The 13,900-nt window shown below is 43.1% G+C and overlaps 1 protein-coding gene across 6 annotated transcripts in view; it reads left to right on the top strand.

Moving 5' to 3' along the window:
- The window catches only part of ADAM22 (ADAM metallopeptidase domain 22), a 419,533-nt gene that overhangs the window by 289,576 nt on the left and 116,057 nt on the right, over positions 1 to 13,900 (top strand). For all 6 annotated transcript variants that reach the window (XM_073629692.1, XM_073629695.1, XM_073629694.1 and 3 more), the window contains exons 9-10: positions 4,796 to 4,870; positions 6,832 to 6,903. In XM_073629692.1, the coding sequence (XP_073485793.1) occupies positions 4,796 to 4,870; positions 6,832 to 6,903 (147 nt within the window). The remainder of the gene's footprint in view (positions 1 to 4,795; positions 4,871 to 6,831; positions 6,904 to 13,900) is intronic.

The following is a 13,900-nucleotide window of genomic DNA, read 5'->3' on the forward strand; positions in this document are numbered from 1 at the left end:
GCCAGGTGAATGACACCTGGCTATGTTAAACAGTGGTGTCCTTTCTCCACCCCCAACCTGCTGACTGGGCAGTGAAGGATCTGCTGCAGACGGATGAGATTGTCTTTTTGCTCAATCTACTCTCACCTCCTATCACTTTTTTCCTTATCAGTACATTCCCATGAAACTCAACCATTTGGTACAGTACAGTGTATAACTAGAGACTAATACCAAGTCGTATTCAGGTACTTACAATAGCTGCATTAAAACATAGACTTAAAGGAGAAGTCCAGCCTGAGCTTATTCTGCTGGGCTTCTCCTATGGGTCACAGGAGTGCAATTCTGTGATCCGTTTTCAGCAGAGAGCGGTCTGAAGTCCGCTTTCTGCTGATGTCACTAGGATCAGTCCAGGCACCGCGTCAGCCTGACTTCGGAAGTCTGGATCCGCCAGGTGCCCGGACTGATGGCTGTCTCAGCCTCTCAGCGAGCCACTGAGAAGGCCGCTCCCCGCCCCTCCACAGCTCAGCGCTCCAATGAGCGTGGAGGAGCAGAGCAGGTGAGCTGCTGACTGACAGGCAGCAGCTCTCCACTCAGGGAGGTGAGAGAACCGAGAAATCGTCGGTGTTCGGTGGCTCTGTTCTCGGTGAAGAGGCGGTGGGGGATAGATGCTGCATCCACCTAGGTAAGTATGAATATGGGATAAAAAAAAAAAATCCCATACATCTCTTTTAAAGCTGATCTCCAGCTTTTGATACGCTTTACATATGTAGCACTAACTCTCAGTGGAGCTGCTAGTTTAAAGCGGGCTGTTACCTTCACTCTCGATACCTCTGTTTCACCGGCACCGGGTCTAGGGTCCCGTTGAGTTTACCTCTGGACGATATAAGCACCAACACTTGAGTATATTTTCCAATGCTTTAATGAACCAAGTAATAAAGGAAGTAGCAGGAAAGAGGCAGAAGGAAAGTTGCAGGGAAGCTCAAATACCTTTCCTTAGTATTCTTTAGAACATTGTTAGGAATTGAACACTTGTAGTTGAATGCACTCCCCTTGTGGGATTCAATCTTTGCCCGCCTGGATAGGCCTCTCTCACTTGCCTAGCAGCCAGTACGTAGCACGAACAAAAGTCTCTGCCACAGACTTGTTTGGGATAAAACCCGTACGATCCTCTGCCACAGAATGTATTGATTTGCGGTGAATGTCAGACACAGTACTTGAACCTTTAAGCCAACCCGGCAGTACTATGCAGTAAGATTACTTCAGGATACGTCCTCCAACCGAGTCACCAGGCCCCTCTCCAGACCAGCACTCTGCATGATCTTTCCATGACGGGTCCTCCCCTGGGATCTTCTTGGCTGTCCAGCTTCTTCACTCAGGATAGACAGCTCAGGACCATTCCTCTGCTGCTGTGGTAGGCCCCAGACAGGCTTCTGGGCCCACCCACACGCTGCAGCGACGTGGGCCTCCGGAACGGAGGACCACAAGGTGGTGCTCTTAACACATACCTGTCGGCCAGGAGGGCCAGCAGGTGGCTGAAAACGAACCCCTAAACATGGCGTCTGTCCCATAAATACCCTCTCCCAGAATGCAACTCGGAGGACCACCTCCACCGAGTTGTCACCGGGACAGAGGAGCACTCATACGCTTCAACACATTGCCTTTCCAACACCAGCCAATGGTGACAACGACACTCACCAGCACAATGTGGAACTACACGCAACTCAGCCAAGCTGGAACAGAGGCAAATCTAACTTCACCTAACAAGTAACCCACAAGATTTACCTATCAGCGGTAGATTAAAAATCTACCAGCGCTACACATAGTTTGTTTGGCCCACGCTTTCCCAAACAGTCTATGCCCCTCACTAGCCTGTGAGGCTGCTGGATGTGCGGTATAAATTGTATGTAGCCTCGGTTCGAGCCAAGACTTCCAGTCTATTTGATCGGCGCTCAGCCATTCAGAGAAAGTGATGTATTCTAGCAATGAATACAAATCTTCCTCTGATTGGCTGGGTCAGAGGTTGTGACATAATCAGCCTACCTTTCTGACTTAGCCAATCAGAGGAAGCTTTATATTCATTGCTAGAATACATCACTTTCTATGAATGGCTGAGCACCACTCAGATAGACTCCACTGTGCTCCAGGTATGAGACAGAAAGTCTCGGCTCGAACCCGGAACACAGTTCGATATGCTGTATGTGGCCTTAGCTACATACAGCTTATACAGCACATCCAGCGGCCTCACATGTTAGTGAGGGACATAGTTAGTTTATGTTAAGTGTATCAAAAGCTGGAGTTCAGCTTTAAAGCCTTAGTGCAGCCAAAATCACAAAGACTAAATCAGCAGAAGGGCCAAAACTTACAGTCAGTAGGATGTGTCCCTTGTGCTTATTCTTCTTCTGTTACTGAAAATCTTCCCCCTACCACCGTAGTCTTGCAGTGCAGCAGGGATTAATTCTGGTGAAATTTGTTTATTGAAGTTTAATAATTTACATATAAATGTACATATGCAGTAGAAGATTAAAAGAACAAAGTACAAGTTTATAAAATAGGATTGTAGCTCCAAAGATTAACATATGTCTAACAATTTAAAAGACAATTCCTTGTGTTATACAAGAGAGGCTAAAACCAATATGAACAATAATGGCGTGTACACACGAGCGGATTTTCCGCCGGAAAAAAACTTGGATGGTTTTTCCAACGGAATTGCGCTCAAGCTTGCCTTGCATACACACGGTCACACAAAAGTTCTCTGAACTTGCGACCGTCAAGAACGCGGTGACGTACAACACTACAACGAGCCGAGAAAATGAAGTTCAATGCTTCCGAGCATGCATCGAATTGTTTCCGAGCATACGTAGGAATTTTGCGCGTCGGAATTTGTACAGACGATCGCATTTTCAGATAGGAACTTTTTCTGACCGAAAAATTGAGAACCTGCTCTCAATCTTTTTCTGGCGGGAATTCCGCCAGCAAAAGTCCGATGGAGCATACACACGGTCGTATTTTACGACCATAAGCTCTCGTCGGTCTTTTGCTGGCCGAATTTATGATCGTGTGTACGCGGCATTAGAATATAATATAATGTAGCCTCAGATTAAGAGTTAGCGTTAATTATCATGAACATTACCTTTGAGCGAATGTTAAAAGATTGTCCAGTGTTATGAAACTTATTGGAGCTTATAACAAAAACACAATGAGACCAAATAAAATAAATAAAGATTCTGCCACCTGAACTAGACAAGAGGAAAGAAGGAAAAGAGGGAAAGATTAGAAGGAAGGGATAATAGAGAGAAAAGTAAGAAGCAGGGATTAATTCAACCAACAGGCTGTCAAAAGTAATACAGCTTCTGTTAATGGAGCATCTGGGCGGAAAGGGTGGGCATAGTCGGGTTTCTTGATAATAACCTGTGACAGTACGTTAGGAAGATTATTACTAACAGAAGAGAAGAGGAATCAGCATAAGGGACGCATCCTACTGACTGTAAGTTATGGCCCATGTGCTGATTTTTCTGTCTGTAATTTTGACTGCACTTAGGCTTTAATAATTTTCTCAATAATACAGCATTTAACCTCTTTGGACTCAGTTGATCACAGATCGGGGTAAAGCGGCCCTTTACCATGTGATCAGCTGTCATGGATGTCAACACAAGCCGGTTATTGGCTTTTCTTTCCTCACGCTGACAGCGTGAGGAGAGAAAAAATGAGCCGATAGCCAGCTTGTGTTGAAAGGACATCGATACTGATAATCAGGGCACTGATAATCAGTGTCCTGATTATCAGTGCAGCCCCAACAGTACCCACCAGTGCTGCCAATCTGTGCTCAAAAGTGCTGCCAATTAGTGCTCATCAGTACTACCAATCAGTGCCCATCAGTGCTGCCTATCAGTGCCCATTAGTGCCACCTATCAGTGCCCATCAGTGGAGCCTCATCAGTGCCCATCAATGCAGCCTATCAGTGCAGCTTCATCAGCGCACATCAGTGAAGGAGAAATATTACCCGTTTGCAAAATTTTATAACATTATGAAAAATGTTAGGTTTTTTTTCTAAATTTTCGGTCTTTTTTCTTTTGTTTAGCAAAAAATAAAAAACCCAGTGGTGATTAAATACCACAAAAAGAAAACTCTATTTTTGTGAAAATAATAATAAAATTTTCATTTGGGTACAGTGTCGCATGACCAAACAATTGTCATTCAAAGTGTGACAGCGCTGAAAGCTGAAAATTGGCCTGGGCAGGAAGGGGGTGAAGGTGCTCAGTAGGCAAGTGGATAATTAATTTGTGCCTTTTACATCTTGGCAGTAGAGCCTTGGGGGATCTTGTAGTTGGAAAAAGTTAAGCAACCTAGCAATGTTTTTATAATTTTTTAGGCCAAAGAGAGGCTTGGGAGAAGGGAATACCTGAACTAATATGTGTAAGGGTTAATAAAGGTTAAGGTTGGCTTTAAATTGGAAAGGTTTTATGCAAGTAGACTACACCTCACTAGTTGACCACTCTTGTTGGAGAGATTGAATGGACAGGTTTCCCGAACAAAACCAATGACAGGCACTCTCTACCAGTTTCACCTTGGATTTAGATAATTGCCATATGATAATATGCCTTGAGGTGGTAAGATTTCAGCATTAATTTACTGTCGTAACATACATATGACCAGGCTTTACTAGCTTTTACTTTTGCTTGTTCTATCTTCTTTGATCTCTATAAAAACAGATATATTTTTTTGTTCTGGTGAATAGTCCTTTGCATTCTGCATTATGGAAGTTTTACTTGAGAACTATATTTTTGACTCCATTGTCACCAATCATTTTTACTTTTAGACTCAGCCGTTATCTGGCAGTGTCATGGATGAGACAAAATACGTTGAGCTGATGATTGTTAATGATCACCTGATGGTATGATATATTCAGTTATTAATAAAGAATATATGGACATCTATCTATCTATCTATCTATCTATCTATCTATCTATCTATCTATCTATCTATCTATCTATCTATCTATCTATCTATCTATCATGTGTAGATCTGGTTTTGCATCTACTGTATGGTACATCTCTCTGACAATTCCTCTATATACCTATTTATTATCCTTTTTACCCATATACTGTATCTATTTACTAGCTATCTATTCAAGGGAGGTTTTTGTCAGAGAATGGGTGCAGGTACTCTAAACTACATCCCTGGGCAATGCGGGAGAGTAGTAAACAGTTCCAAATTGTGTGTATGGCTAGATTGCAATGAAGCTGGGAGGGTCTTTTGGGGCCATGATTTAAAAAGAATTTACTGGCCGTATACTTGGCACATATATGCCACAATCCTTGTACCAACACAATATGCTGTGCCACCAACACAAGTCTAACAGACATGCACAACTCTCAAAAAAATGAAACTCTTCTATTACATATTCATTTTAAGCATACCCTATAGATAGAAGAACTTCATAAGAAGGCTTGCTGTAAAAATAAGTCTCCCCAGCATTGGTAGTCAGAGAATGAAAATAAAAAAATAAAGCCAGCCATAGATGGTTTCGAACCATGTATAGGCTGGCAGAATGTACTCAAGTTGATCGATCGATCAACTTGGGTACAACCACCCTGTCGGATTTTACCTACGATTATTGGTAGTGGCTATTATAGCCACTAGCAGTAATCACTGTGTTCTCCTAGCGGGGATGGCCTCTGTTCTGTCAAAATAGCCAACTCATCAGAAACTCCAACTACCTAACTTCTGGTTTCTTTAAACCATCAGTAATTGAAGATTTTGATGAATTGTTGTTTGGACTCAACCGAATAGAGTCTGGTGCAAGATATTATGAGCAGAGATTGTTGCTCTGCTTCAATACTAGCCAACAAAATGCCCGCCTCTGAGGCGGTGACAACTTTGTCTTCGTTAGCCGCTGTGCTGTAAAAACAGCTAATTCCTCCTGTACTGGACTGTGTTCAGTTGTCGGTGTTGTGTCCAAACAGCAATTAGTCAAAATCTCCCATTACTGATGGTTTACAGAAACCGGAAGTAACGTGGTTGGAGTTTCTGTCAAGTTGGCTAACTTGACAGAACACTTCCCCAGCTCCCCCTGTCCCCCATTTCCCCGCTAGGAGAACACATTGGCTCCGCGGGGGGGGGGGGGGGGATTTCCCTATCAACACTGACTGTGTTCATAGGGGAATCGAGCAATCTTCTTTCCCATGGTTGCAGGAAAGAAAACTGCTCCATCTATGGTTGGCTTAAGCCCCCTCCAACATTGTTGTTCATTGGCTCGCTGTACAAATAAACCTCTCCTAGCACTGGTAGTCAGTGGCAAGCTGGAACAATAACTCCCCCACAGCATTGATAGTCAATGGCTGTAACCAGGGTCATCATAAGAATTATTGGGGCCCCCTAGAAAAATTCCCTAGTGGTCTAGTGGGGAAGCTGTCCCTTTTATACGCTGGTGGTCTAGTGGGATTGTCTGTAAAAAAAAAAAAAAAAAAAATCCACGACTTACCTTTCCTGCAGTCAGCTCTCTTTTCACATAGTAACCATACATGCCAGAGCTGCTGTCATTGTGGTATCAGTGCCAACTCCACACATTACAGAGCACTATATGGAGCCAGCACGTCTCTCCCTCTGATACCCGAACGTCCTCTTCTGGTTATCAGAGGGAGACTGCAGCAATTCTGAGGATGCCTCACAGCACATAGCCGCCTGCACCAGGGAGGCTGGACAAAGGCTGCAAGACGGAGCGGTGGAGGAGAGTCTATCTATCTATCTATCTATCTATCTATCTATCTATCTATCTATCTATCTATCTATCTATCTATCTATCTATCTATCTATCTATCTATTTATCTCACATATCTTTAACTCTTCTTGCAGTATAAAAAGCACCGTTTATCTGTTGGCCAGACAAACAATTACGCAAAGTCTGTTGTGAATTTTGCAGATATGGTAAGTGCCATCAAAAAGAATTTATTTAAAACTTGTTTGCAGAAGACTTATTTTTGTGTCATTAACACCTACAGTAAATCATCGGCCAGTTTTTGCTTCTGCTGGGCTACCTGTAGATGTGATCTCTGATCTGACCAATCACTGTCCAGTCATAAAACCATTGTATATCAGTGGGGATTACTGGCTCAGTAATCTTAGGGTAAAGAAATCCATAGTCCAAAGTGAGTTTCACATTCAGCGGTTGTAGTTCCTTGGAAGATGAGGCCAGTGCCGGCGGTGCCTGATTCATGCACACACACGCACTCAGCGGACACAGCCATGGGTGTATGTGCCACAGTCATTCTAAAGAAAAACCCCACAAGTCTTGGATTTTCTGATCTTACATTTATAACAAGCTCTGCATTGATTTGCTGTGTTTGCTTTGATTTCAATTCATTTGCTCTGATGTTTTCTTTTGAAAAGCTCCAAAATAAGTGATGGAAAATTCTGCAGTTAGAGGGTGGAAAAGGGTAAGGAGAAAACATAGTATTTTTTTAGCCTGATGTCTAATCTACAATAAAGCAATATTTGCAACCCCTCAGATAATTTTTTAAAGCGGTAGAAAACTGGTACAGTTAAAAAAAAAAAAAAAAAAACACCTGTAAGGCAATTGCATAATTTGCTAGTATGCATTGCATACTAGCACATTATGGAATACTTACCTTAGAACTAAGCCCTCCAGCGGTAGGCTGTCATCGCTGACAGGACTTCCATCTTGCCCCGGTCTTTCTTCTGTGTTCACAGGCACCAACTGTATGAGTGGCCAGAGGCGCAATGGCGTCACTCCTGCGCGTGCGCCCGGGAACCCTCGTCTCCAGCATGGAGCCCTGAAGGTCTGGCATGGAGTGCAAATATTCTATTTTTCTAGCACACTCAAAAGCTAGTCATCACAAAAAGCCTACTTAAAGCTGAACTTTGGGGAAAGAAAACATGCTCCCTTCGTAGTTGGGCTGCCTCCTTTAGATCTAGGCAGGTGAAAAATGCTCTTTTACTTACCTGATCTTTTACTCCCCCAAGGCTGTAATACCATTCCCCACAGCCTGTCCCAGGCTGCATGTCCGTAACGGACATTCAGGACAGATGCAAAAATTACGGATTTTACAAACTGTTTGTAAATTTACTGACAGCTGGCAACCCCGACCTGTTCTCTATTTTGCTCCTATGGTTGGATGCCCTCTGACATCTTCAACACATGCATAAAAGGAAGGAGCCAAAAATCTAAATATAAGAGTTCATATTCATTTATTAGTAATATATTAAAAAAAAAAAAAACAGCCAACGTGTTTGAGGGGTCAAAGGATCTCCCCCTTCATCAGGGTTTCAAGTGTGATTAAACCCACAACAGTAAAATCTGTCTGTATATTCGGAATAGCATGCTTGTTATACTCACTGAGGAACTTAAGGGGTTAATCCTCTGTATTGTGTAGAAAGGCTCTTTGATCCTGTATGCACAGATCCTCCCCCCTCTGCAGGGTCTCTCTTGGCAAGACCAGAGAAGACACAGTGAGGGTAGTAAGGCTGCACATGCTTAGCTTGGTCTATAATGCTGGAGAGAACATTTGCTTGTTGAGCTTTGCTTTTCAAGTCGAAAGGTATTGATATCACACATTTGGGTATGTATACAGATCCTTAATGACAGCCTAGTCCCTCCCTCCTCCATGCCCAGTAACTAAAAAAGAACACAGTGGGTGGGATGTCACATCTTGATTCATAGATGATCCGCCTCCCATAACAGCACGAGGATAAAGGCTGTAGTGAAAATCTCCTCCTACCTGAACACTCAGCACTCGGGCGGACCCTGCAGTTTATCATGTGACTGTGGTATATGGATCAGCCAAAAAGGTATATAGTGGCAGTATTTTAATGTAAAAAAGAAGTTTTATAAGCTGTGGGCACCGTGGGGGGAGGGGGAGGGGGGCGGATGAACTATTTTCATATTACTGGGTTTAGTAACACTTTCAGTTAAAATGAGAAACCTAAATGGACTCAAAATGGGGCTTTTCTGTATCTGCATGAGCAATCCCCTGACATCATCAAGACTAAGTCAGAAATCATATGCCTTTACTGGATGTGAGGAAGCCGTGGGACAATCAATTACAGGAGCGTAAGGGAGTGGAGAAGAGTGCCAGGGGGAGAGGAGGATCACATAAGTAAAAATAATTTTAGCAGCCCCCTAGACCTAAATGCTCATTTAACCCATACAGTGGATGGGGTAGTCCCACTGCAATGGAGCATTTTGTTCTTTCTCCAGAGATGAGGTTTAATCTCCTTCCGATTTCAAGAAATCTAAACGCCAAAACTATTTAATAGGCAATCTGACTGCAGTTGGCTGTCATAGTGATCACCTGATCCTACCAGATCCCTTTCTGGTAGGTCACCTGTCACAGTGCTGGGGGCTGCCTAATTGAGCACACTTCCAGCACAAAACAGTGGTGCACATATGTGACAGCACAGAACAAGGCCCAGGTCTGTGCTGTCACATACTGTATAATGCTGACGGGAAAGGGTTGTACTGTATGTTCAGCCGAAACAATTTTTCCTAGTGTTGGACAGAGTGAGATGAGGTTAAAACTTCTGTGAGTTTCCTTACTGCTATCTGAGGCTCTGTTATGGAGACTTAGGGGTTGATTTACTAAAGGCAAAAAGACTGTGCACTTTGGAAATTGCAGTTGCACACGGCAAGAGCAGTTGCACCAGAGTTTAGTAAATGAGCAGAGGCTCAGCTGACTTTCATCAACCAATCATGTGCAAGCAAAAATGCTGTTTTTTTTTTTTTATTTTCCTTGCATGTGATTGGGTATTCTTTGCAAAATGAAGCTTTACCTCATTTACTAAGCTCTGGAGCAACTGCACTTGCAGAGTGCAATTGCACTTTCCAAGGCGCACAGTCTATTGGCCTTTAGTAAATCAACCCCTTACTCTTCCTTGACTCTGAAATGGACCCTTCTGGTAGCGTCAATCTCCTGTGCCCCCTGCCACATTCTGTTGTTCATTCAAACGGTCTATGGGTCACTACAGCACAGAGTACTGACATGAAGGTCGAAGGGCGCAACCGAGCGCAGTGGGGTACACATGTTCCCAGAACCCAGCAATGCCTGTTTCAGAAGAAACACAATCAGAGGATTCCTCTTGAAGAGAGCAGCATTAGGCAGAACAGGAGAATTAAAGTGGTTGTAAACCCACAAAAAAACCTGCAAGACAAAGGCATAATGAGCTAGTATGCATAGCATACTAGCTCATTATGAAATACTCACCTTAGATCGAAGCCCCCGCAGCGGTCCCGACACACTGTTCTGCCAGGGGACATGACTCCCGAAGTTACTTCCAGGTATTGCAGGCTCCGCCGCTGTGAGTGGCCGGAGCTGCGATGAGATCACTCATGCAGGCGCGTGGGAGCCGCCGGTAACGGCACGTCAGCTGAAGCAACGGCACGAATGAGCCGTTGCTTCAGTGCGCATGTGCCGAATCCTGATAACATAGGCACATGCTGATAAAGGGGATATCTCCTAAATCGTGTAGGCTTAGGAGATATCCACAGTAGCTACAGGTAAGCCTAATTATAGGCATATCTGTAGTAAAAAGTGGTTGTAAAGGGTTTACAACCACTTTAAGTATTTACAATGTTCTTTACAGGTACTTCTATTTAAAGTATATGTAAACCCTTAACTTGTAAAACAACCCATTCAGTTTAAAATAGACACAACATAGACATAATAAACATTATAAACACTGTTTTTCCCTTTTTTGATTGCATTCCCTCTGTTCTCAGCTGCATAAGAGCTGGGGGAAGAGAAACAGCAGAACACTAAATCACAGTGAATGGCTGTGCGGGGCAAATCTGATCATTGGCACCGCCAGAGAACTGACCATGGTATGTTCTCCTCCTTAGTGTGGTTAGTTTTTAATAGGAAAGCAGAGGGACTGGCAGGAACACAGGAGTTTCACACAAAGGAAGCAATATAAAGAGTACAGGATACTTTCTCATACAAATACATGGTACAGAAGGCCACATATCAGGAATATGAAATGTTGGGTTTACAAATTTAAGTAACAGTCACTATACCTGTTTCAACATTTTAGGTTCAAAATAAAGGTTGCATGAACAGGGGCTTTGCTGCATAAATAATGTGTAAAGCCACACCCATCAAGGCACCTCTGCAAAGTCACTAACTCTAAGGCCCCATTCACACTAGCGCGTTTTTTGATGCATTTTGCATTTTGCAGAAATGCACGGGAATTTTTTAACATGGGTTCCTATGGAACATGTTCACATCAATGCTTTTTTGTATCTCTGCGTTTTTGGAAAGGGTCGGGGACTTTTTTTCATGCAAAAAGCAGCGTTTTGCATGTAATGGTTTTCAATGGACAAGCATCAAAAACGCAAGTGCAGCGTTTTTGCAGCGTTTTTGATGCGTTTTTGGTGCGTTTTTGCCGTTTATTTATTTTTTTTTTTTTTATTTTTTTTTTTTTTGTAATTTTTTTTTAAGACTGTAAAAAAAAATGAAAAAAAAAAAAAAAACGCAAAACGCAAATTGCGGCAAAAACGCGGCAAAAACGCGGCTCAAAAACGTGCCAAGCATGAAAAAAAAACCTCCAAAAACGCTCAAAAGCAACATGCATAGGTGTGAATCGAGCCTAAAGCACTTGAGCACCCAACCTGGGACTCATATATAGCAATGAACACACTGAGAGTAGGGATGAGCTTGGGTTTGTTTTGAACCCATGTTTTGGCAAACCCAGAAGGAAGCTGTCAGTCTGGGTCCAATCAGCTGATGCTGGGGCATTCCCCATCCTGCAGCTGCAGGTACACAAAGGGGTGGGGATGCTCAAAATATCACTGACCTGATAAGGCCACATATCAAAGTCAAGTGTACGGTGCATACGGAAAGTATTCACAGCGCTTCACTTTTTCCACATTTTGTTATGTTACAGCCTTATTCCAAAATTGATTAAATTAATTATTTTCCTCAAACTTCTACAAACAATGCCCCATAATAACATTGTGAAAAAAGTTTGTGTGAATCCTTTGAAAATTTAATAAAAATAAAAAACGAAAAAATAAAATCCCATGTACATAATTATTCACAGCCTTTGTTGAAGCACCTTTGGCACCAATTACAGCCTCGAGTCTTTTTGAGTATGATGTTACAAGCTTGGCACACCTATTTTTGGGCAGTTTCTCCCATTCTTCTTTGCAGGACCTCTCAAGCTCCACCAGGTTGGATGGGGAGTGTCGGTGCACAGCCATTTTCAGATCTCTCCAGAGATGTTCAAGGCAAACCCGCATCCAATTCACATAAGTGTGAACCCAGCCTCAGGGCTACGTGTTATGCCCTGTGCACACGACAGAATAAACTCTGAAGGTTTTTACGATGGAGTTCCGATGGAATTCCGCTCAAGCTGTCTTGCATACACACATGGTAACACCAAATTCCGACCATCCAGAACGCGGTGACGTACGACGGGACTAGAAAACGGAAGTTCAATAGCCAGTAGCCAATAGCTTCCGTCTTGTACTTGCTTCAGAGCATGCGCCATTTTTGGTGCATCGGAACAGCATACAGACGAGCGTTTTTTTCCGATAGTAATTTGTTCCGTCGGAAAAATATAGAACATGTTCTCTATCTAAGTTCGTCTGAATTTTCGACAGAAAAAGTCCGATGGGGCATACACATGGTCGGAATATACAATGAAAAGCTCCCATCGGACTCTTTCTGTCGGAAATTCCACTTATGTGTACGTGGCATTAGGTGTTGGTTGACCACTTCAGCCCCGGAAGGATTTACCCCCTTCCTGACCAGAGCACTTTTTGCGATACGCCACTGCGTCGTTTTAACTGACAATTGCACGGTCGTGCAACGTTGCACCCAAACAAAATTCACGTCCTTTTTTTCCCAACAAATAGAGCTTTCTTTTGGTGGTATTTGATCACCTCTGCGGTTTTTATTTTTTGCGCTATAAACAAAAAAAGAGCGAAAATTTTGAAAAAAAGCAATATTTTTTACTTTTTGTTATAATAAATATCCCCAAAAAATATATAAAAAAACTAATTTCTTCCTCTGTTTAGGCCGATATGTATTCTAATACATATTTTTGGTTAAAGAAAAACGCAATAAGCGTATATTGATTGGTTTTCACAAAATTTATATCGTCTACAAAATAGGGGATAGATTTATGGCATTTTTATTATTAATTTTTTTTTATTAGTAATAGCGGCGATCTATGATTTTTATCATGACTGCGACATTGTGGCTGACACATCGGACACTTTTGACACTATTTTGGGACCATTGGCATTTATACAGCTATCGGTGCTATAAAAATGCACTGATTACTGTGTAAATGGCACTGGCAGGGAAGGGGTTAAACGCTAGGGGGCGATCAAGGGGTTAACAGTGTTCCCTCAGTGTGTTCTAACTGTAGGGGTCATAGACTCACTAGAACATGACAGAGATCACTGCTCCCGATGACAGGGAGCAGTAGATCCCTGTCATGTTGCTAGGCAGAACAGGGAAATGCTTTGTTTACATGTGTCACGATCGCAGGCCACCGGCGGACATCGAGCCTGCGGGCACACTCGTGCGGCGTGCGCGTGCCCACTAGCCTGCGATTTAAAGGGGACGTACAGGTACACCCATTTGCGCAGCCATGCCATTGTGCCAATGTACATCGTCATGCGCTGGTCAGTAAGCGGTTAAAGTTACATCAAGGAGTGGGCTTCAGTAAGGCCCCATTTAACTTGTGACTGGCACTGTTGGCGATTGCGGGCGGGGTTCCTGGTGATTAGCTGTGGGAGGAAGCCACATTGAAAACAATAGAAGGCTGAGAGCTTCCACAGCTAAATGTGGCTGCTCGCAAGTAATAGTTCATGGAACGATTACCTGCAAATGATCGTTCCTGTATGCAGACAGTCTGCATCCAGGGCCGCTCATATTCAGATAATCCTTCAATGAGTAAT

This window comes from Aquarana catesbeiana, linkage group LG05 (genome assembly GCF_042186555.1).
Source record: "Aquarana catesbeiana isolate 2022-GZ linkage group LG05, ASM4218655v1, whole genome shotgun sequence".
Taxonomy (NCBI): Eukaryota; Metazoa; Chordata; class Amphibia; order Anura; family Ranidae; genus Aquarana; species Aquarana catesbeiana.